We start from the raw sequence: 26,270 nt of genomic DNA, 5'->3' as shown, positions 1-26,270 counted from the left end.
ATTGGAAGCACACTGAAAATGTCACTAATTACAGCATACTTTTTAAGCGACTTCAAAATGAAGCAAATTGAGAATTCGGTCGGATTTAAGTTATCCGACTTCTTCGCTAGCTCTGAACCGATTCGTCAATTGTTTTTGTAGCCGATGTTTACTTCCGTGTTGAGATGTATATTCCGTATATTATTTTTGATAATGAAATAGCAGTTTTTTTTTTTTGCGGAACAAAATTCTAAATTATAACCGTTGTCAATTAAAGTGAATGACAATATGTTGCAGAAGATAAACCTAGGTTGAAGTAAAGCGGTCCCATTATCCGTCCCATGTCATAATTGTAATGTTGCGGTGCTATTCAGATATTGTGGGACCTTGAGAGATTGCCTTGGTCGGCGGACTTTGCACCGGCCGGCGCCGGCGGCGCTCCACGCCTTACTATTTCTACAATGGATCCGCGTATACACTCGACAAGCGGCGTCGCGTCTCGCTCGCAGTGAAAGCGATCTGCGGACGAACTTATATACGTGTGAAGTACGTACAATTGGAGACCGCAACGTCTCGCACCGTCGGACTCCGTGGTTGGACTGGCTCAATCACGGGCGCCATAAATCACCATAGCTACCACATTGTGGTTGAAAACTGCGATGATCTATATCTTTAAATAGTATAAAACAAAGTCACTTTCCACGTCTGTGGCTTCATAACTCAATTTTCAATGCGGCAACAAATGTTGATACAAATTCGATTATCATTGACTGACTGTGAGTGGCGACTGTCATTTAGATATTTTTTATGGAAGAGTTGTGTTACAAATCGTGTTAAATTACACTCGTGTGGAACCGGGACAGGGCTCTAATATAAAAATAAATGTATTAAAAATGCAGGACCGATTTAACTAATTTCGTCCATTTTTTTAAATATGTTTTTAGGAAAAAACAAATTGAAATTTGGACAACAAAATGTACAGGTCACATTAAGTTATGTTTAAGTGACCTAAAATGGAAAGAATATCTCAATTTGCCTGTATCTTTGTAGGTTATGTAAAATCAAGTCTCAATTGTGTTAGTCCCATATTAGTTTTGCTATAATTACAGTAGAATAAAAAAAAATTGTAATAGCAATTAGTATAGGTTAGCTGACAGTCTACTTGGAGGGAAGTGAGAGTCTTTTACAACAGAAACACATAAACATCACCATGAACAACACATAATATATTGTGCAATGATAACATAAATTAATCTACGTAAAAATATTTAAGTGATTACATTATCGGATCGATATCTTTACCAAACCGGTAAACGCCCAAATAACAATTATTCAGTTTATTAATTATGTTAACTTCTTTACGTCGTATGGTCCCGGCATAACGTACAGATATCCGGTACAGAGGAATAACATCTGAGTCCTCAGGAATGGTAACGCATGGGGGGTATCATGGGCGAAACAGTATACTCTGTTATGTCCATGGTACTGCTCATGTCTATAGGCGACGGTTACCACTTTCCATCAGGTGGGCCGTCAGCTAGAATGGCAATTCTAAGTTTTATAAAAAAAAAATATTATTTTATAATCCATTTTCTTATTCTTGGTACATTGTCTATATTAATTAATGAATTCACTGTGTTCTTGTCATGTGAGTCCCTCAATTTCTATTTGCATATGTATATGTTGCAGTCTAAACTCTTAACCGGTCAAAAATACTATTGACTAGTACAATCGGTCAAAAGTACTTTTGACTGGGTAAGAGTTTTGTTTGTAACATATATATTATAATAGATATCGGATAAAAAATGAACATACGATTAAAAATAACTCGGTACATTAATAAATATTATTGACATATCTTTTATTAAAATAACAATAAAAAAAACCCACATTTAAATTGTTCAATAGTTGTGCCAATAAAAAAAAACATACTAAAGTACATAAAAACATACATTTTCACTTACCCTTCAATAAACATGTTTCACAGAAAAGAAAAAAAAATTTAGAACACAGGTAAATATTTAAATATGACTTATAAACACCTTCGCTGGTGACCTGTAGAATTACGACTAAACATATCACGGTAATCTCGATAATATAAGTTTATTTATCATTGGCTGACTGATAATACGTTATCACAGCTGCTTACAAGTAATGCAACAGGTAAATAAAGTCTGTGACATAATTTCGGCTAAGAATATAATTATTGTGACACCTACGAAGATAAGAAATTTAATCGGACACAGGATTCGTTTTAAAATTCCATGTATACTGTATGTGTCACTATCTGTTCATTGCTGGACATAGGCCTCCCCCATAGAATGCCACAAGGAACGGTCCTAAATCACCTGCATTCACTGACTCCCTGCAATGCATTTGAAGTTGTCACTCCATCTAGTGGAGGGTTGTCCTACACTGTGTTTGCCCGTACGGGGTCGCTAATCAAGAACCTTTCTTCTCTATCGATTGTCGAATCTTTGAGCTATGTCACCAGCCTATTGCTACTTGAACTTTCTTATTCTTCGGAATATGTCGGCATACTATTATATACTTAATTTTAAACTTTCGTGTTGTTTACACATATTTTAAATACACAATCGAGACTTAATGCGATCAACAATTTTTTTTTTTTGATGGGTGAAAATGGTTTGATAACCCCGCATGCGCTAACGGGATACGCTGGCCGAGCACCAGTGAAGGGTGATAGATGAGAATGACAACAGGCCAGTTAGCCCATCATGATGAATTCATCAGGAATTAACCATGATAGTTTCCAGGGAGAACCGCGAGGAGGTCGACCTGGTTGGGTATATTGCTAACAATAGGATTCTCAGTCTCTATTAATAACAATCCCTTTCCCCCCTGCGATCAACAATTTTTTGCAGGTAAATAAACTCGAGAGCAATGAATGCGGGTCACCTAAAGAAATCTATAAATCATGGAAACTAAGCATGCTAGGTTAATAAAATAAACGGTGTTTAATAGACAATATAATTAATACCCCTTAAATGACAGTAATAAAATTTATAAGACACTGCATTTTATTTATTAAAAATTACATAAAGAAAAAAAAAACATCTGAACTGACTGAAGTCTCCCTTTTACAAATTTGATTTTTTATGACATAACCTTGCAGTAACTAAGAAGTTTTAATGACTCAATTTAACGAGTTTATTATTATCTACTAAATTTTAACAATTTATTTCATTAAGATGGCATTCTTACTTTCTGAGATTTATAGTTTTTTTTTTTAAGTGACCCGGATTCATTGCTCTGGAGTGTAGTACCTACATACCTGATTCTTTATTGCCGACGTTTTAATCTGAAATGCACCACGTCGTGGTCACGGTAGAACCACGACAAATTTTCATCGCGTTATGTCCCGATAGTGTATTTAAAATATATACTCTACTTCATACAAACACTTAACAGTGGTAACGGGTAAGTTGGACAACGCTCGACTGCGGTTTGGAGATCTCACAAGATCGATTCTCAAATTAAATCTGAATTTTTAAATTCTCGTTTGGAGGACACGTAAAGGCTGGGAGTAATTCTTAGTATTTCTTAGCAATAGTTGTTAACGAATATATGGGAATCGAGGGAATTAACAGTAATAGCTGACATTAGGGAATAGTGGCCTCATTGCTAAAATACCCAGTCAGATCGACCTCCACGCGTTCCCGATTGTATGAGACACTGAGTTGATTACCATTTTGATACAATAAAAAAAAAAAACACGCATTGAGATTCTATATTAAAAATTTCTCTTGAAATCGAGGGCCTACCATAAAATGTTTCCGAAATTTCGGGTCTGACTTTAAAATTACATAATACATACCGTCTAAATATATTAAACATGTTAAAATATTGGTCACATACGAAGGAAACGTTAAGCTCCGATCCGATATAAACAAAAAGACAAAATTGAGTCCCAAAATCCAGAATTTGATTTCACGGTAGACCCCCTGATTTTCAATATATGACTTCTCATAAGAGTCGGAACCGTTACGGAGGGATACGTGAAAATTTTTAAATGTCATACTTATTTACTCGCCAAGATCCGTGTAGAAACGCCAATTAGGTACTAGTTATATCTAATTTGACAGTAAAATTACAACAGTAGTAAACAGGTAATTATTTTATAAATATGTACAATACAAACAGTATCGTCAGGCGGATAAATAATAAAATATTATAATTATGTGATATGATTACATTTTATTACAACCAGAGGGCGACTTTGTACAAAAGTCGATTGCTTGGGTACCTCCGTCCCATTCGTGTTTCAACCGTAAAGCAGTTGAGTTTGCACGGCTGTTTCGGTTTGAAGGGTGGGATATGGCGTGAATTTACAGGGTACAGAGGAATAACAGCTGAGGCCTCAGGAGTGGCAACGCATGGGGGTATCATGGGCGAAAGAGTATACTCTGTTATGTCCATGGTACTGCTCATGTCTATAGGCGACGATTACCACTTTCCATCAGGTGGGTTGTCATGTTCTTTTTTTATTCTAAGTTGCATAAAAAAAAATATACATTTCGAGGAATTGTTTCTGTGGTGCCGCCAGAAATACACACGCTGCAGCAAAGCACCGTGTGATGTTCATGGTGCAATTCATGTCCAACGGCAACAGTCACCTTTTGATAAAGTACATCGTCAGCTTGTTTGCCATTCGAAGTTGCAATAAAAAAATTGTTAAAATCACAACCTTTATTATTACAAATGACATGACTGCGCATCTGTCTGTAACTTATCACAGTCACAGGCTCATAAGCTGCAAGCTGTGATGCCGATTGTGATAAGTTCTATCTTTATGACACTATGGATAAGACGTTCGATCAAATAATGCTGTGTAATCAGTTTTGATGATTATTAAAATTATCCATATTATTATCCATACTTATCATGGATCATTTAAGCATAGACTGATTAATACGGTCTTTTCAATACGGGTGGAAATCCCAATTTTTATCTGATGAACATTGACGGTATCGATTCGGCCAGTCGAATTGATAAACAAGAATTTATTTAAAAAAAAATGAATTAATTAAATTAATATGGGATTAATATAACGTTGTAACGAGACTATGTTTGTACAAGGGAGATATTTAAGAAAACATTATATGTGAGGTTTTAATAAGATTAATAGAAGAAATTTTAAATCTGTACATTTGTTCTGGAATCGCACAAAATCTACTGCACCAAATTCGATGCGGTTTCCACTGCTACATTCCTAAAGGTGTCATTTAAAAACAGACGGCCTACCATGAAATGAAATTCCGAATTTTTTAACGCAATTTCGTGTTTTTCTTCATAACGAAATCAACCCAGTAAATGGAGTTAAACATGTCAGTTGTCATAAATCCTACAATAAAAGTCCAAAGAAACGATATTTTAACATTTCTAATATTTTAAAACGGTATGTATCGTATAATTTTAATATTAAATTTGTGTTTCGTTCTGACCCGAAATTCCGAAAACATTTCATGGTAGGCCTGCAGGCATGGTAGGTTTTCTGAAAGTTGGTAAAAAAAGCAAGTCAAAAGTCTAAAGAAGTTGATAACATTATATAAATAAGTACCTATATAACTATTAACACATACAACTACGTGCAGACATAACTGGAATATTTTTTCCAAAGTATCCAAACATAGGTTATCAATGTAATATAATGGAAATTAACAAGTAGGTAGATAATGTTGTTGAGGCAACAGAAAAACTCGAAACAAGTGCGAGTTGAACTCGTGTCGTGACGGTTCCGTACCGTTTGGAAATAGATATGAAAATCTTCACATTAATCTTTACTGTGGTACTTGTCCATTTTTAGGGTTCCGTACCTACAAAGGAGAAAACGGAATCCTTATAGGATCTCTTAATTGTCCGTCCGTTCTTCCGTCCGTCTGTCAAGACCCCTTTTTTAGAAACATGTGGAGGTATCAAGTTGAAATTAATATTATAAATCAACGCAATCAAAAGATACAGCTGTTTATGTTCTGTTTATATCGCATATTTTAAAAGGGAATCAAAACCTATAGGGTACTTCCCGTAGACTTACAATCATAAAATTTGGCAAGAAGCAATGTCATGTAGCACAACTAAAGGAAAAAATCCAAAAAGCGTAAATTTGTAGTTATTTCACAAAAAAAAAAAAAAAAAAAATCATAATGATTTTGTACAGAACACTCGTTGCGCGAATCCGACTCGCATTTGACCGGTTTTTTTCTCTATTGTACACTTGTGGCATCTTTTGTTACCGTCTTTTTTGCAAATATGTCTAAATTAGGAAGGTTGTGTTCATCTATAATTGACCTACACATGTGAATGGTATATAGTAATGTGTTATATATATATATATATATATATATATATATTTAATGTATCATACTGTCGGTGTACCTTCGTCATGATCATCGTTTGTCCAAATTACAAATTTGAAAATAGATTTACAACTATTCAATAATCTATGGTTTAAAGAGACAGAACAATCTATCTATCATTTATGTAAACTATGATCACTTACCCGAGTTATCTCGATGTCTCGACCAGAGGGCCTACAATGAAATATTTACTGAAATTTCGGGGACGAAATAGAAATTTGATGTTATAATTACATAATAGGTACATGCCGTTTAAAATTATTAAAAATATTAAAATATCGTTCCTCTGGACTATTAGGATAGGATTGATAATGAATGAAACGTTAAGCTCCATTTACTGAGTCGATTTAGGTACGAACAAAAACACGAAATTGAGCCCGAAAATTCGGAATTTCATTTCATGGTAGGCTCCCAGGTCACAGGTTACTTACAATTGCGTTAATTTCACATCTCTTGTAAACCATAAACCATGTAATGCGAAAGTCTATAAGTTAATATTCAATAGTTTCACATTTTGATTGGGTATACTGAAGTAATTCAATTTCATGTACAGTAGAACATTGATTATCCGAACATTCGATTATCCGGACTTAGCCTTCACAACTCTAATTACCGATTTAGAAAAGGTATTATGTATTATTTGAGTAAATAGGTATTATGTAATTCATTATCTATATAGCTTGTAGTTTTTTTTTTATATCGTACTGTCTAAATGAAGTATGTAAAAAATATTTACATAATAAAAAAATATTAAAATTTAATTATATTATTATTTCATTTGATTTTGAAATCGATTATCCGGATATTCGATTATACGAAATACGCCTGACTTTATTTCAATCGAATAATCGATCTCTCTATCTACCATCGAATTTTAAGTCAATGTGCTATTTCCCGTATTGTTTATATTTGCGGATTATTTATTATAATTATATTTATATTTGCGAATACTCACGTCTCATTTTCGTCTATAAACATTTCTGTAGGCTTCAACCTGTAACAAATAAACAATATTTTTAATATAACTTAAAGATTTTGCATCATATATAGCTACTTCATTTGTAATAAAATTAATACGGGATCGACAAGGATCGAACCCTATCAATAACAAAAATAATTATTGAAATCGGTTTAAAATGAACGAAATCAGGTAACATAAAAAAAAAAACAGGCCGAATTGAAAACATCTTCCTTTTAAAAAAAAAGAAAAGAAAAAAGTACTTATTCGTTGCATAAACACTTACAAATTTTTAAGTATATCTTTACATAATTATAAATAAGAATCGTGTCTACCATGCAGATTTGATGTAGAGTTGTACCTGTACCTCGATAGATGAGGTTGATCATAGAGGACTTATCTTGTCTTACCATCTATTGTTATGTACTGTTACCTATGTATCACAAAATAAATATATAAATAAAATATTTTGCTTATCATAAAGCAGTATGAATTAAGAAAAATGTATAGAATTAAATTGTGTTCCACTAAAAAACCTGACACCTGACACTGAATTGTGAAAAAAAAACCCGTTATTTTGCTTTAAAAACTAAACTACACAATCTATTTCAATAAAATTTCTATGAAATCAATCTGTAAGCATATCCTTTTAGATACAAAAAAAGAATTTTCCAAATCGGTTTATAACCGACGATGTTATGAGGTAACAAACAAAAAAAAACAACCTAATTAAGAGCATCCTTCTTTTTGATGTCGGTTTAAAATTCATTTCAAATTAAAATTAAACCAACACGGGAGTAAACCCTATTCATAGCAAAAAGAATCATTACAATCGGTTAAGAACTGGCGAAGATATTGCATAACATACACTAGAACACAAGAACAAGAATTTCGAACCTTCATCTTTGGGAAGGTCCTTTATTATCCTTAGTCGATAATGAAATGTTTAATTATATTAGGCAAAGGGTGTGAAAATTAGGTATTCAAGTTCAACGGCCTCGTGACCATATAATAATTACTGGCAAAAGGCATACTTATGCGTATTTTCTTTTTTAATGGGTGATAATGGAATGGTAACCCCGCTTGCGCTATCGGTATACACCGGCGGGGTACCAGTGAACGATGATAGGTGAGGATGAAGCAGGGCAGTTAGCCCATCGTGACGAATTCAATAACAATTGTTCATGATGGTTTCCAGAGGGAAGTACGTGGAAGTCGACCTAATAGAGTATATTGCTAGCAATGGGGCTGTCAAACTCCATTGCTAACAATCCCTTTCCCCCCTACTTATGTGTATTAATCATATGTGGAAGCTTTCAAGCAGAAAGGATTTATAAATAAATAGTGGTATTGAGAAAACAAAGTACACACAGGAAATACTCATAATAAGACTGTTATTGTTTTAATATAATTGTACATTGTACTTGCATTTACAATGTATGTGTATTAAATAGTTTTATTTAACGGATGATAATGGAATGGTAACCCCGCCTGCACTATCAGTACACGCTGGTGCCCACCAGTGAGATATAAGCAAGATATAAGCAAGGACAAAAGCAGGTCAGGTAACCTATCGTCATGAATTCCACAAGTATTAACCATGATGGTTTCCAGGGTGAACCGCATGGAGGACGACCTGATAAGTTCATATTGCTAGCAATGGAGCTGCTAGATCCGATTGCTAACAATTGCTTTTGCCCTGTATTACCAATAGAAGGCAACTCGTCTCACACATATATATATATACCAGAGGGAGACTTTGTACAAAAGTCGATTGCTTGGGTACCTCTGTCCCATCCCCACTTGTGAGTCAAGATCGTTAGTATCTACTAACACAATAGAATAGTATCAAAACTCAGCCTCTCAGTAAACAACACACAAGCATAACCACTTGCATGCAGACTGTCGGCTGCGTCGAGCTCCCGCGAACTATATTTAGCGAACTTGCAAATAAATACGACATGTAGAAACTAGGTCTTGGGGCAAGCAGCAAGAATGCGCTCCTTTGTTCACAGTTTGACAAGGAATACGATTGTAATACGCACTGTTTTATTCGAGCAAACGTTACTGTGGTATATAAAAATAGTGTTTTTTTTTTTTTTTTTATGCAACTTAGAATGACAAACAAGCTGACGGCCCACCTGATGGAAAGTGCACAGCCTATAGACATGACAACCATGGACATACAGACTATGTTTCACCCATACCCCCCATGCGTTGCCATTCCTGTTTTATTCCTCTGTACCCTGTAAATTCACGCCAACGTTACACAACTGTGGTATATAAAAATAGTTTTGTACAAAGTCTATTTCTATTGTTTTAGTGATACATATGACTCTTCTGGGGATTACCGTCAATTGTTTAACTTTATTGTAGAAATAGTTTTGTCTCTGCAAGCAAACGACGAGATCCATCGTGACAAATCTCACCGATAAACGACTAGATGTTTTGTAGACATATTAGATTGAAAGTATTCGATTTTGTGTCTATAAATACATTTTGCTTTATAAACAATTATATTATTTGTTGATTGCTTTTAATTGAAACTTGTTTAGCTGTTCTAAGTGTGTTTGAGTAAGAAATCTTAAAAGCTGTCATATTCAGAAAATAACTAGATGTAACAGATTGTATGTGATTAATAAAATACTTAAAGAAAATTTCTTTTTTATTTTATTACATTGGAGGAGCGCGTACATTGCCGCCATTTGCAAATATATATTAAGTACGATATTTATTTTTTTAATAAACCATAGAAACTTAGACTAAGAAATAATATGTTTTACGTTGTCTTCTATCCATGTGAATTTTAAACACAATAATAAGAGACAGAATACAACTGATTTTTATGAATACGAATACAGCTATCGCGCTATAGCTGAATTCCAGAGCTTTACTCACATTAATTAGTAAGTATCCAATATATGATTACAATTTAGAATTACTGTCCATCTTTACACCAAACTTAATTAAAATCCATTGAGCCATTAAATGGTAATTGAGTGACAATTTACAAACTTTTGCGTTTATAATAGCGTATAGGGGGGAAAGGGATTGTTAGTAATGGAGACTAAAAATCCTATTGCTAGCAATATACCCAACCAGGTCGACCTCCTTGCGGTTCCCCCTGGAAACTATCATGGTTAATTCCTGATGAATTCATCATGATGGGCTAACTGGCCTGTTTTCATTCTCATCAACCACCCTTCACTGGTGCTCCGCCAGCGTATCCCGTTGGCGCAGGCGGAGCTACCATTCCATTTTCACCCATCAAAAAAAAAAATTATAGTATAAAATAACAGATTATGTAGTAGAATTAAGTAGGTAAGTACATAATGTAGATATAAAGTAAAATAGTTGTAGACGTGACTTCTTCTCATAGCTAGTAATACCGCATTACGCTTTGTGTTCAGTAGGCATGATGCATAAAAATATTATACGTATGACAAATAAAAATATTAATCGTAAACGTATCTATTATGTCCATGGTACTGCTCATGTCTATAGGCGACGGTTACCACTTTACATCAGGTGGGCCGTCAGCTTGTTTGCCATTGTAAGTTGCATAAAAAAAAATATAGGCATCATCAATTTTATCAGACAATTATAAATTATATAATTTGAAATATCAATTTTCCTTATCGTAATTTTGTTGTGACTTGTGATTTTTAATGGCTAAATATGTACACACTGTTATCAAAAAATTGAAGTCTACTATTTTATACTTCAAACATTTAGTAAACAATCTTGCTATGACTATTTGTACAAATTGGTCATTAAAAATAAGTCACATAAACAACTAGTTTACATAATAATAACGCAAAAACATTTTTTTATTTATTTTATTTGTTTATTTCATGTTGCGTAGTTTAAATGTTATTTAGAACTAGCAATCCATCATGGGTAGACAGATGGACAAATAAATTCGTATTTTATATTACTTTTAATAGGCAAATATTTGATACCTGGGCTATATTCTTACAATTTTCATTGTGATCTAAAATTTTTTGAAAATAATATTATATTATTATTTCTCGTTAATAGTGTAGGGTTTTATATGTGAAATGATTTTTATAATCTGTTGAGAAGTTTTTTAGATCTGTCATTATACAATCGAGTCTTACTTTTTTATAATGTTAGTATAAAAAAAAAAAAAAACCATCATTCGTTATAAAATTAAATAATATGCCACTACGACCTAGGTATGGGAGGTAAATTTTAATTATTTATTTAAATTAAAATGTATTTATTGGAACCATAAAAAATTACAATTGTAGGGTAGTGTACGATAACAGCCAAATTAGTTAAAAATAACTGTGTTTGAAAAAATATTATCAAAACATATTCAAAAACGTATTAAAACAGTTCTATAAAACTATACGATATACGTACTTGCAAATTAATAAACATTCCTCAACCGGACACCTAAGTAGAGGTAACGAAGGGTAATTGAATTAAACAGAGAATCTGCCACCAATGGCGAGGACACTCTGTAATTACTTAAACGCAACTAACTGATGGTAGGAAGGATATTTTCATCAACCGAATTATCTATACTTATGAAGTCGTTTGTCCTGACCGACTCTCAACGCACAAACAAACACATTAATTCTCTGTCTATCTATCCTATTTAAGAGCTGCGTTCTTGTCGGTGGAACTCTTGCCACTCACGATTTTCAGCGAGTCCCTTCACCTCTTGATACGACACGACACCAACTCCTTCCTTGATCTGCCTGATGTAACTATGTCTTAATCTCCCTCTTCCCCAACTTCCTTCTATCTTATCTTCTATTATAATGTTCATAAGTTCGTCATGTCGTATCAAGTGCCCCAACATTTTTTTTCCTTCTAATATATTAATTTTAAAAAACTTAAATTTTATACATAGGTTATAGATTTTTTTTATAATGTAAGCATTCGCTAAGAAAGGATTTTCAAATTTTCAATTTAGTAAGTAAATATGTTACCATGCATGCAAAGCTGCGGGCAACAGCTAGTAGTATAATGTTAATAGTAGTATAAAATTCCTGGTAGTTTTTCTATGATCTGACTATAGAGATTCTTCTATGATAGAATATACAGAGTGAGTATACTGTTTCGCCCATGATACTTTCCATGCGATGCCATTCCTGAGGACTCAGCTGTTATTCCTCTGTACCCTGTCACTTCTTATAGTCCATCACGTTCATAACAAGTGCACTAGTAACTAAATACTTCGTTACCATGATAACATTAGCTGAGGAACTAATCAACGCATATTAAACATGACAATACGTTAATCACCATTTAGATAAATCATGCAATTTACGACCGTGTGCAGTAGCGATAAGAGGCGTCAAGGTACGCTCTACAAAGAATTAAAACATGCGCACATACGGGCGTATACCATGAAGATTGAACTAACGGCACGGGTAAACTTTACGACTGTAATACTTGTTCAACTTTTAGGTACTGGCATTCTTACTAAAATTATAAAACGTTAGTGTTTGTTTGTTATCTAGGAGTATTTTAACGTGTGGTCCTAGCATAGATTCTAAAAGTAATAAGCGAGAAATATAACTAATCGCCTATAATTAGGCATTTCAAACAGATGCTAATCTTTAGCTTTAGTTAAGTGTTCACTTGAATTGTTTTTCTTTTTTTTTCCACTAGCATAGTTTGTAAGGAAATTGTTAGTAACAAAATGGACCAAATTGTAGTCTGAAAAGTATATTATTATTATAGAATAGGCCACACTTTCCTTTCCCACCGGTGTCGTAAAAGGCGACTAAGATAGGGCGAGGGATGGGCAGCAGCGTCGTTTTAAAACGTCTCTATAGCCTGACTGAGGTTAGCAATCTGTCTGACTGAAGTAGCCAATCTGTCTGCCAAGCATGGCAACTACTGGCAAAAAGGGGAAACTTATGTTCAGCAGTGGACAGTTAAAGGCTGATGTGATGATGATGATGAGTGTCTTAACGGCTGAACCAATCACATACATAGTAGACATAGGCTACTTTTTATCTCGGTCAGTGAACGTATCCCGGTCACGGACAAAGTCGCGGGTAAAAGCTAGTAATAATAATAAATGTTAATTCCGTACACATTTTAAAACGATATATTTTAAAATGTTATTCCAATAAACTCTTTAAATAAAAGAAGGCAGCAAAGGTTCAGAAAAATTAAATATATCTCGCAAAAAACAAAAGTCGAATTTAGAATTTATTCCTGAGTTTACTAAAAAAATATATTTATTTCGTCAAAACCTTATTTAGTTAAATTAATGAATAGATATGTTTCAAATCAAGCATGCGGGCAGCCTGATGGTAAGCGGTCACCACCACCCATGAAAGCTTGCTGGAGACAACTTCGGCATCGTCAACACTTGAGGTAAAATCTTGAATCTCGTCAACTTTCGTTAACAGATAATCGTACATAACACGAGTGTGAAGAACGTAAGGAAGTGCGAGTTGCCAAATTTAACATAAATTGTCAATTTCAGCAACTCACACTTCCTTGCAATAATTACTATAACTTGATCGATAAACATTCGTGATAGTTGAAACCTGATACGGCCTCAATCGACTTGCATATTCACCTATTAACGACAATAGACTTTTGTGTTGTTTGATTTTTTTAATGGATCAAAACGTGACGGTAACCTCGCCTGCGCTATCGGTATACACTGGCAGGGTATTAATGAGAAATTATAGGTCATAAGGATTACTACAGGTGATGAAGGAAATGACCTTTCGATTTTGAAATTAGGTAGAGAAGAAAATACTATCATTTGGTGAGAAAGGGTTTGCAAGTAACGAGGCATAACAGCCTTCATTGCTAGCAGTAAATCTTATCAGGTCGACCTCCACGCTTCCTCCTGGAAACCATCGTGGTTAAATCTCACCTATCACCACCTCTCACTGGTGCCCCGCCAACGTATACCGATAGTGCAGACTTTTTTTACACAACTTAGAATGGCAAACAAGCTGACGGCCCACCTGATGGAAAGTGGTAACTGTCGCCTATAGACATGAGCAGTACCATGGATATAACAGAGTATACTGTTTCGCCCATGATACCCCCATGCGTTGCCACTCCTGAGGCCTCAGCTGTTATTCCTCTGTACCCTGTAAATTCACGCCATATCCCACCCTTCAAACCGAAACAGCCATGCAAACACAACTGCTTCACGGTTGAAACACGAATTGGACAGAGGTGCCCAAGCAAACGACTTTTGGACTAAGTCTCCCTCTGGTAAAACGACGGGGTAACTATTTTATTTACACAGAAAAAAATTGGCCTATCGTGATAAATTTCCTATCAATTATCTACGATATTTTCTAAGCTGTGTTTAGTAAATTACTTAATTCAATTAACTTTGACTTAGTAAGATTTTAATGGATATTGCTAAGATGTTAATGACAAATTGAGATGGAAAAATAATTAATATTATTCTGATAATATTAGATTTATACATATATATAGTGTCATAAACGATCAAAATTATCTTAGTGAATACAAAGCAATAGATAATAAAAGGAAAAAAATATAAATCAATCTAATAACAAAAATACGATAAGATTGTGTTCCGAAAAAAAAACACAACTTCAATTGTGGCAATACCAGTTATTTTGATTTAAAAACTACATTATCAAACCGATAAAAATAGCGCTTTGATAAAAATAGGCGCCCATTGCTAGCAAAATGCCTTATCCACTTGGTTCCCCCTGGAAACCATCGTGAACAATTCTTGTTGACGTTCGTCACGATGGACTAACTGACCTGCTTCACCTATCATCCTTTACTGGTGCCCCGCCGGTGTATACCGATAGCGCGGGTGGGGTTACCATTCCATTATCATCCATTAACAAAAAAAAACGACTGTAAGTATAGTGTATTCTTTAACATAAAAAAGGATTTTCCAAATCGGTTTACAATTGACAAAGTTTAAGGTAACAAACAAAAAAAAAATACAACCAAATTTGTAAAACGAACGTTTGAATGTTTGTTACACAATAAATGGCCGAAGTGATTTCAATAAACGTAAAAATATACTTTGAAGTGCAAATACAGTCGCAAAAAGAAACAAGTGTCGATAATAAAAAATAAAAAAAAAAATAAAGCCTACCATACTAACATGACACGTTTAGATAGGCTCGAAAAGTTTTTCATTCACGAAATTCTGCCCTAATATATTCTATGCCATGGATACATTCTTAATTCTACGTACGAGTAACGACTTTAATTTTACAATAACATACCACATATCAGCAGTTTACTGTCCACTGCTGAACATAGCCCTCTCCCTACTTGGGGGGATGTTGGCAGTATTTGCCACGCTTGGCAGGCGGTTTGGTAACTGCAGTTAAGTCTAAGAGGTGTCTTAAAAGGAGCGCTGTTATTCATCCCTCAACTATTAAATTTCCTTAATCGTCTTTTACGATAGCCACGAGAAAGAGGTCCATTCTATGTCAGAACCACATGGCAATTTTCAAATTTTACAATATAAGTGATTATTTTTAATTGTGATTATTTATTTATCCAAAGCACAAAATACATTGCATAGAATTGAAATTGGTATCGCAAAATATCTACCGACACTGTTACTATAACAAAACAAACTAGTTTATAAACACAACGTCCTGAATATGTAATGGGTTCGAACGAACATCAAATATGTATTGAATCAAATATACACTTACATTATTCAAGTTCACGCATAAAAATAAACCGAAACGATAGAGTGCAGCGAGGACCGCGTGTCCGACTGATATACTGATCCGCTACACACGTGATTCTATCAAGGCTCTAAATAACTAAGCGGTGTATACACTGGACTATGTTTTTTTTTCGCGTTTTTTCTTACAGTTGGGAATGAACATACTTATATGACCCATCTGATGGAAAGTGATAACCTTAACACACACAGATGACCCCATGGTCATCGCTGTGTATTAGGCTTGATCTATATCCAACATTCGCTGCCATTCCAGGGCCCCTAGTCAAATGCTAAACGAATCCATCAATGCACTTGTTATCGTAAGTAGGACCATGAATTGGAATGAGACAAAAGACGTTGCTATCTCATTCTATCTTATGTTCTCGTTAGCGATAATGATCCCATAGATGTTAGAGTACGTACTCTGTACTTTGATGCAATATGTCAACCTACAAACTGTAAAATAGCCATGAAAGCACTGGCTTGGGGGTAAAAACTTAAAACAGAGATACCATACAAACAACTTATACAAAGCCTCTCTGGTACACCAAGGCCAGTATTATTTATCTAGGTCAAAGTGTCACTGTTGTTACGATGAAAGCCAAGTAAAAGTTGGCATAAAACTATCACTAGAAGGTGCGGGCAAGTGGCGTTTTGGAATGATTTTTCATTTCCAACGTTTCTTAATTTATTATAATATTTTGTGTTACTATGGCACACGCATGAAGGAAGGGAAAGAAAGGAGATTGTTAGTTTATATATTTTGTTAATTTTTTTTTATTTGTGCTTTTTTATTTTCATTCTTTTATCTCTTTTACTGTGTATTTTTTTTATTGTAATTTGTGTGCTGTAAGTAACGTAAATAAATTATCTATCTATCTATCTATAATGTAAATAAATCTAATTCTAAAATAATATTATAAACAGGAAAGATTACTTTTTTGTTATCATGGATGACTCAAAAATTACTTGATAAGTTTTAATTTTTTTTTATCTATAGAAAGCTCAATATACATACATTATCAACGATTAACTTGTTAAAGATGAAATAATAAAGATCTTCTAGCGATGTATTTGTGCGTAGCCGAGTAACAAACACATCTAACATTGAAAATAATATATGTTATTTGAAAACCTTGTCAAACTCAACCCTTTGTACTTGGGGGAAAGGGATTGTTAGTAATGGAGACTAAGAATTCCATTGCTAGCAATATACCCAACCAGGTCGACCTCCTCGCGGTTCCCCCTGGAAACTATCATGGTTAATTCCTGATGAATTCATCATGATGGGCTAACTGGCCAGTTTTCATTCTCATCTATCACCCTTCACTGGTGCTCCGCCAGCGTATCCTGGTAGCACTCCGCCTGAGTTACCATACTATTTTCAGCCATCAAAAAAACCCTTTGTACTAATAATACACAATTATGATAACGTAGCAATCAGGTTTTGCCCAGATACCAATATATCGTACTACAATCACGACTACCTCATGTAGTAAATACAAACTGAGATTTATTTGAGTTATTTACAATTATTCAATTTACGTCAGCCTATTTCACTCGAGGTTATCATATCTAGAATTAAGATAAGAATTTTTGTCCAATACACAACTACTCACTATATATTCAAAGATTAATTAATATATTTAAAGTACTTAGACCAATAACTTAGTATAATATATAAGTAATTGAATGCTCCTTTCCACTCAAGGTTTGCTGGAAGAGAACTCTGTAAGAGTTAAGCTCGCCTGTTGTACGTCTTTATTTAATATATATTATATGTTTCTAATTTTTTGTGTAAGAATAAATAAAAAAAAATTATATATTGTAGGTAAAATGTTTTGAATAACTATCACTATGAAATTTAACTTCTAGAAGTACACAGTGTACAGAAAATGCATTAAATACTTTTTTCAGTACGAAATAAACACAGCGCATCTAGCACGCTTGCAAGACTGCACAGATATCGTTTTCTCTTGTACCTTAAAAATTACAAGCTATAAAATATAATATTCACTGACATTGGAATCGGTTGTATTACAAGAAAAATATCGCGTGACCGAATCACGGTGTCACGCGATAAAACCGTTGCGTGCTATGTGCACCATCTCTTATTCGCGGAGTACAACAATGTGGTCCGAAGTCCGCCGCTTCAATTGTCGACAGGGCTGCCCACGATAGTTTACAATGTAAACAAAAACAATCACAATACAGACGCACAAAAAAAAAAAAACATAAAAAAACATGATATTTATGTTTTATTATACTGTATTATTCGAATAGTATTATTGTTCATTATTTCGTTACAAGCTAACGAAGCGTTGTCATAATGTAAATTGATGATATCCAATCCTTGGTCAGAATGTAAGGACTATCTTTATTTTTTCTAATTTTAGATACTATTGTCTTTTGGCCATGGATATTCTTCAATCTCAACATTAGCAGTTAAAAATATCCTTTTTTTTGCTTTAAATACAGACATAATTAATCTAATATGTGAAAAAATGCAATTAGCTCTCTATTTTTTTGGTGCAACTGTGTAGTTTTTAATTCAAATCATCATATCATATCAGTTTAAAATAAAAAATAGCTTGAACATAAAACTTGGAAAGTTTTGTCAGTAGTTGCCACGCTTGGCAGGCGGATTGACAACTGCAATTAGGCTATGGAGATGTTTTAAGAGGGACGCTGTTGCCCATCCCTCACCTTCCCTTAGTCGCCTCTTACGACAACCACAGCAAAGGAAGGGGGTGGTGTAGGGGGTATGCTGGGACCACACGGCATTTTACTTGCTTTTTTATTTAAATCAATAATAAAAAAAAAAATCCTTGTACTTGCGAACCTAAACGTAACTAAGATTTGACAACCATTCCTTGAATAGTATTAAGGTGTCAGTTTACAACGATGAAGTCACAAAGGAACTAATAACAACTGATCCGTTTATCAAAACATGGACTTCGCTCGTTGAAAGGTCAGACGTGGGGGGGTCGAGGGTCGAACGGGACATTATGATTCATTGGCATTACTTATTTCCAACTCACCATCTCTGGTAGGGTGGGGGCTGACGAATTGTCAGTAATAGGAGTGTTAGTGTCCATTTGCTAACAGTTTAACCCTGACAGGTCGATTTCCCCGCGGTCACTCATTGTAATCATCGTGGTCACACCTAGCTTCATTATCATTCTTTCTTCCTTCACTGATGCTACATGCATGAAACTACAGTATGGAGTTTTTCAAAAGGGGGGTAAAGAGATTTCTTCTGGGTCGGCAACGCGCGCGTAATACCTCTGGTATTGCAGACGTTCATAGTTCTACACTAACCGCTTACCATCAGGTGGGCCCTATATTGTTTGCCACCTCAGTGGTATAAAAAAAAATCAGTTTTTTTCATCCATTAAAAAAACTCATTATCGTAGCGTGATGAAATCTCATATAATATTACATATCCTGGAAAGGTAACAACGACTTTTCCATGTCAACCTATTAATTTTAAAAATGGTGTAAACATTCTCTTTTTTGTACCACAAAAATAAAATTACAAAAGTATATATATATATATATATATATATATATATATATATATATATATATCACATCTCCCATATTTAGAATAATTTTTCATCGTTACAAATTGTTTATATGTATCTTTCCATCCAGAGGGAAGACTTTGTACAAAATTGTTTTCTCATTGTGATTATTTCTTGTAATTAGTAGTGTAGTGTCAATAACCTCCGACTTAAATTTCCCACTCATTCTTCTTCCTTTTATTCGTGTTTCAACCGTGAAGCTTCAAAACCTCTGTTAAATCTTGTGTTTCTCTTCGTTTTCTGCGTTTTTTTTTTTCTGTTGTATGTGTGCTGTTAAGTATGTGTATGTTATGTATGTATTTAATTGTGTATATATTATATATGTATGTGTATGTATGTACGTATGTATCTATTATATGGTAATAACACCTGAGTCCTCTGGAAGGAATGGCAACGCTCTTGTTATGAGGGTAATAAGTATATTGTAATCTTTTGGGAGTATCGAAACTATATATTTATATATATGTATAATATATAATGTATTTTATATATTTATTTATGTATTATATACGTATATAAGTACTTCGATGTATGTATGGTATTCATAATATATGAATTTGCATATATTTATTTAATACCTTATATCGCCTTTTTCTTTATTCCTCTACCCAAAGGTGAAGAGTAAATAAATAATAAGACTGAAATATGCACGGTAACAACAGACACCGAGCGCGCCCGCAGGACAGCTAATAACAAATATCAGGCGAACAAAGTCAAGGTGAATCGTTAGTAATCAATAAGTAAAGAAGTTGGTGACAAAAAACAAGACAATAAATGATCGTACCAAACAAGAATTGCCGTTTGGGGCGGGCGATGTGAACGAACCCCGCTCGCTTTGTATGGTGCAGTGATCACGACCACAGCTCCGGGCACGGTGAGTCATTACAAGTTCCTAATGTCTGTTCCGTTGTTGCCATTATAATAATTGTGGTCGGACTTATTTAGAACTAGCCCGTGACTTCGTCCGCGTTTCCGTCGTTTTTCGTAAAATAAGTAACCTATGTCCTTCCTCACGGTTCAGTGATTTTGATGTAACAGACACATTTCTCTTCACTGCTCTGCTCCTATTGATCGTAGCGTGATAAAAAGTATACTATAACTTGCTCAGGGGTATGAAGAATAATTGTACCAAGTTTCGTTAAAATTCATCGAGTAGTTTTTGTTTCTATAACAAACATACAGACAGACAGACAAAAATATTAATCATTGCATTTTTGACATCAGTATCGATCACTAATCACCCCCTGATAGTTATTTTGGAAATATATTTCATGTACAGAATTGACCTCTCTACAGATTTATTATAAGTATATAGATAGATATAGATTAGAAACATACAAACAAAAAATATTTTCTGTCTCACTCAAATATGTTGGTCTCTTACGGGGGGAAAGAGATTGTTAGTAATGGGGATCTAATAATCCTATTGCTGACAATATACTCCATCAGGTTGACCTCAACGCGGTTCCCCCTGGAAACCATTTTGATTAATAGTTTATGAATTCATCATTATGGGTCAAATGAACAGTTTCATCACCTATCATTCCTCACTAGTGTCCCGCTAGCGTATACCTATAATGCAGGCGGAGTTACTATTCCATTATCACCAATCAACTTTTTTTTCTTTATACAACTTAGAATGGCAAACAAGCTGACGGCCCACCTGATGGAAAGTGGTAACCATCGCCTATAGACATGAGCAGTACCATGGACGTAACAGAGTATACTGTTTCGCCCATGATACCCCCCATGCGTTGCCACTCCTGAGGACTCAGGTGTTATTCCTCTGTACCCAGTAAATTCACAGCATATCCCACCCTTCAAATCGAAACACAGCCATGCAAACACAACTGCTTCACGGTTGAAACACGAATGGGACAGAAGTACCCAAGCAATCGACTTTTGTACAAAATCTCCCTCTGGTATATCAACATATAATATGTTAGTATATCACTTTTAAATAAGTGACTAGCATCTTGTGGAGTTGAGAATATATTTGCTTATAGCAAATATATTCTCAACTCCAAACGGTGTTGAATGAAACCAAGAAGGTGAAGAATATTTATTAAGAAAAAAAAAAGTAAAACTATCAAGCATTAGTTCTTTCCTGTAATCATGGACGTATACATATAGAGGCTGTTCTGGGCCTGTTTGGTCTCTAAAATATGATTCTATTAGGAGGGATAGAAATCAGAATACAGTAACCCGAGCTAATTATAGCTTATTTAATTAGTTTTCTAAATTGGCATAACTACCAGAGGGAGACAAAAGTCGTTTGCTTGAGTAACTCTGTCCCATTCGTGTTTCTACCGTGAAGCAGTTGTGTTTGCATGGCTGTGTTTCGGTTTGAAGGGTGGGATTGGCAATCAAATTACAGGATACAAAGGAATAACAACTGAGTCGTCAGAAATGGCAACGCATGGGGGGTATCATTGGCGAAACAGTATACTCTGTTGTGTCCATGGTACTGCTCATGTCTATAGGCGACGGTTACCACTTTCCATCAAGTGGGTCGTCAGCTTGTTTGCTATTCTAAATTGCATAAAAAAAAAAACCTAGTGTATGTATATATTCATATAAAGATAAAAATCCTTATTATATATTATATAAAACTTTACAATAGCGTCATGGGAAAACTATGCACAGTTATAAATAAAGGAACGGTAACAATACAATGATTAATGTAGTATAAACCTGAACGAACATTTCTAATCAATTGAAAGCTACTTATTAGAGTATGCAAGTTTCAGTAATGAGAATTGAAAATTACAGTTATTTATAACGAGGACTCGTTAGAAGCCCTTATTTTTAAAGTAATTGAACAAGCCTGAACATACAAGTGAAATCGATATAACTGCAAAGTTATCATCTGTAAAAAGAGAAGAATTGTTACAAAGAAAGTAATAATAGTAAAGAAAAAAAGAAAGAACCGAAAAGGCGTTTTTGGTACGAAATTCGACATGTGACTATAGTATAAGTTTCAGAAAAAAACAAATTGCAGAATAACGATGAGGTGCAAAATCTTTCAAATCTCAAAATATCAAGTTTAAAACAAAATAAGTTTCCAAGAGATCAAGAAGAGTAATTTTTAAATATCAAAATAAAACATCCAAATTTCACAAATGACACAAGTGTGTATCCAAATAAATACGTAGAAATAAAAATATACAACATATTTCTGTAATAAGATTTAATTATGAAAATATTATAATATAAATATTATATAGAAGAGCAACATATGAGACAGCTTCTGATTAAAAAAAATAAGATTTAAAAGTTATGTAAATTTGATATATTTCTATTCTATTCTATTCTATTATATTTTACGTACACAGCTATGTTAATTATTATGAGATAACAACAATAATAATTAAATATTGTGTTCTACAAAACACTGACTATAATTATGTCAGAACAAGTATTTTTGATGTAAAAATTAAACTACTTGCCACGATTTTGATAAAATTTCTATGGGACCATTTTGTAAATATTTATTTTCAGATAGAAAAAAAAAAAAATTAACAACCGAATTGAGAACTTAGTTTATAAAGTCAGTTAATCTAATGTTTAGTAATCATTCACTCTGACTCGTTCGTTCGAGCTCTCTCGCTCCCGCCACTAGCACGTATAACACGTCGTCACTTTATATATAGTTTAAAATAATAAATATTCAATATTACTAAGTGCCTTTGGACTTTATATCCACTACAACCTGCATACCATAGTAAGGTATATAAATACTATACATCTAATACAATAATTAGAAATAATTATAAATTTGATTACAAAATTAGAACAAGCTAATCGCAATTATCTTAGGAATAATGAACGATATGAAACTGTAGTCTTCAAGTGAGATGGGAACTCGAGATCCTAACTCAAGTTAGGATGCAATGGGAACTTACGAATTATTTTCACTTCTGCAAGATAAATAATAATCAATACCAATTAACATATGTATTCGTTAGTTGGTTGGACGTAACATACACAGTAAGTGTGGCAGACCTCTGCAAGAGATAAGCAGGTTATCGACGGTCTGGAACAAGAGTGGCACCTCATTAACCTTTCTGTTCAAGATGACCCCGATCACATGATGAGTTGGTGGCTTGGTGGAACACTTAAGATCTTTAAGATAACTGTTAGATGCTAACTAATGTCCGCGACTTTTCTCGGCCTGAATATGGCATAAGAGGTAAATTGGCAGATATCTGCTTTTTAAACCCGTTTGGATTGAATATTTAGAAGAACGGGTCTACATTTGAAATAGATACTAATCAAACATGACTTATATTTACATTAGCTTTACTTAGTGGTTCTTTTTAAGTTCTGTCTAATTTATTTTTTCCGAAAGAACTATACAGTTTCCAGGGATGTATCTAATCTATACCATTTTTTCAGTTTTCCAAAATGTCTTTTTTGTTTTTAATTAAAAAATATTTATATTTCACGCGCTGCTTTGGCCTTGTTACTATTATTTTATTTATATGAAGAGTCTACAAATCACGTACTTAAAGTTAACTTCCGTACTGAAGGCTAAGTTTAGATTTTCTGAGATCACTGCTATCACGTTCCTGACCCGCATATCTCAGGGGTCACGAGTGAACCATGTTGATTTACGTTTACTTAGTTTTACTGAATCAAGTAAACAAGTTATTAAAATTGACTTATACTAGTAAAAAAAAAAAAAAACTAAATTTGTGTAACTTAGAATGTTAATTTATTGAATATATTATTAAATAAATAGATGTGTAATTAATTTACTTTGGTTTTTTGCAAGAGCGAAAGTGGGAGTGCGACGATTTTTTCGTGGAATGGAATGGCTCTGAAAATGAAAATGTACGCTATCTTGAATCTAAATGAACCGATTATACGGCTCGAAATTGAGCAATGCAATCTCAATAAATTTGCAAGAATTTAAAAGATAACTGAGATGATTTTTTTTTATATACTGATACAAGGAATCTAGTGCCATCAGACAATTATTAATTCGTTAGGTTAATGACCACACAATTTATTTGTGCATGCTATTCACGTAGGTAGCACACTAATAACTTTTTTTTTTATTTCTCAACCAACTTACGTAAGTTCAAATCTGGGTTCCAAACCCAATTGGTATTTTATAGTGAATGATAGTGGAATGGTAACCCTGCCTGCGCTTAGGGGGGAAAGGGATTGTTAGTAATGGAGACTAAAAATCCCCTTGCTAGCAATATACCTAACCAGGTCGACCTCCTCGTAGTTTCCCCTGGAAACTATCATGGTTAATTCCTGATGAATTCATCATAATGGGCTAACTAGCCTGTTTTCATTCTCATCTATCGCCCTTCACTGGTGCTCCGCCAGCGTATCCCGTTAGCGCAGGCGGGGTTACCATTCCATTTTCATCCACCAAAAAAAAAAAAAAACCTAGTTTGTATTAAGGAAATTATAAACTTTGGAGAAATTAGCAATAAAAGAAGAATGAAAACCAACAAGGTTACGAAACAATAACCTGTCAAGCAACCTTCCAACGAAACAAACTGTCACCATTCACCAGCAAGCTACCATTTAAAAATTTAAATTACTCATAAAACACAATGCGCGTAACATAATTAGTCATTTTCAAAATATTTGATGTGTCACGTTGATTGTTTCAAGCTCAAAGATGGGAATAATTTATGTCTCGTATGATGATATACTGTACGTATGATTGGCCGTGTGGTCCCGGCATAGAATAGGCCGTCCCTTCTTCCCTTGGGTGTCGTAAGAGACGACTTAGGGAGGGCGAGGGATGGGCAGCAGCGCCCCTCTTAAAATATCTCCAAAGTTTAACTGCGGTTGCCAATCCGCCTGCCAAGCGTTGCAACTACTGGCAAAACCCCCCCTAAGGGGGAGGCTTATGTTTAGCAGTGGACAGTTTAAGGCTGATATATGCAATAAACTCCTGGACATCAATGAAATGTTAACGAAGATGTAAATGATAAGATGGGCGGAGGTTGTTCGTAGGGTTTAATAGATACTTTTAAAGCAGCTCTTATTGAGGATAAGGTGGCTGAACGCTGATACAACTGATACGGCCAGCCATGTACTGAGACGGAATAGTAATTACTTAGTACATATAGCTAGGTGCATAATCTAGAACAAACTGAGAAAGAGGACGCCTATACATTTCTTGCTAGTCCAAAATACTAGTATATATTAATTAAAAAGAAAACAAGTGCTCAAAAATGAAACTCGAGGCAGGACCAGAAGACGACGTGTGAGAATACCCTACTGTACCTAGACCTGTGTTAATGGAACGAGAGAGATAAAAAGCGAGAAAAAGAGAAGGGAATTCGCGAATTTGACTTTGTTAAGGTTTACAACTTTACTATACTTGCTTGCCCTTGCAAGGCATTACAAAAGTCTAACATCTAACATACCATATGTGAAAAACTACATATTATGTATAAAATATACTATAATGCATAAAATATACTGAATACTCGACTATTTCACACATTGTCATATTATATATGTATTATATGACGACACACACCTATCTATCATCAATTGACACAGGTGTTTAAGAAATAAAACTATTCATTTATATATTTAATTACTGCATTTCTATTCGTTTTATTTTCAACGTCATTTACTTATAGTTTGTTTTGATAATAACTAAGTCTTTATTAAAGTGTATTTTATTTTTATTT

At 34.2% G+C, this 26,270-nt stretch overlaps 1 protein-coding gene and 1 long non-coding RNA gene across 7 annotated transcripts in view; one reads left to right on the top strand and one right to left on the bottom strand.

The window, feature by feature from the left end:
- The window catches only part of LOC113513543 (long-chain-fatty-acid--CoA ligase 4), a 70,373-nt gene that overhangs the window by 25,967 nt on the left and 18,136 nt on the right, over window positions 1–26,270 (bottom strand). For 2 of the 6 annotated variants that reach the window (XM_052902729.1, XM_052902730.1), the window contains exons 1-2: window positions 15,552–15,571; window positions 7,312–7,350 (exon numbers count right to left, since the gene is read on the bottom strand). In XM_052902729.1, coding sequence (XP_052758689.1) covers window positions 7,312–7,350; window positions 15,552–15,556 — 44 coding nt within the window. In that variant the 5' untranslated portion in view covers window positions 15,557–15,571. Of the gene's footprint in view, window positions 1–1,943; window positions 2,094–7,311; window positions 7,351–15,551; window positions 15,572–15,992; window positions 16,053–26,270 lie in introns of those variants that run through there. The other 4 variants (XM_052902733.1, XM_052902732.1, XM_052902731.1 and 1 more) reach the window with 3 other exon arrangements.
- The window catches only part of LOC128202427 (uncharacterized), a 50,095-nt gene that overhangs the window by 7,043 nt on the left and 16,782 nt on the right, over window positions 1–26,270 (top strand). The gene's annotated exons all lie outside the window — the stretch shown is intronic.

This window comes from Galleria mellonella, unplaced genomic scaffold (genome assembly GCF_026898425.1).
Source record: "Galleria mellonella isolate WM207_F2 unplaced genomic scaffold, CSIRO_AGI_GalMel_v1 utg93, whole genome shotgun sequence".
In the NCBI taxonomy this organism is placed as follows: domain Eukaryota; kingdom Metazoa; phylum Arthropoda; class Insecta; order Lepidoptera; family Pyralidae; genus Galleria; species Galleria mellonella.
This window is presented reverse-complemented; position numbering and strand designations above follow the sequence as displayed.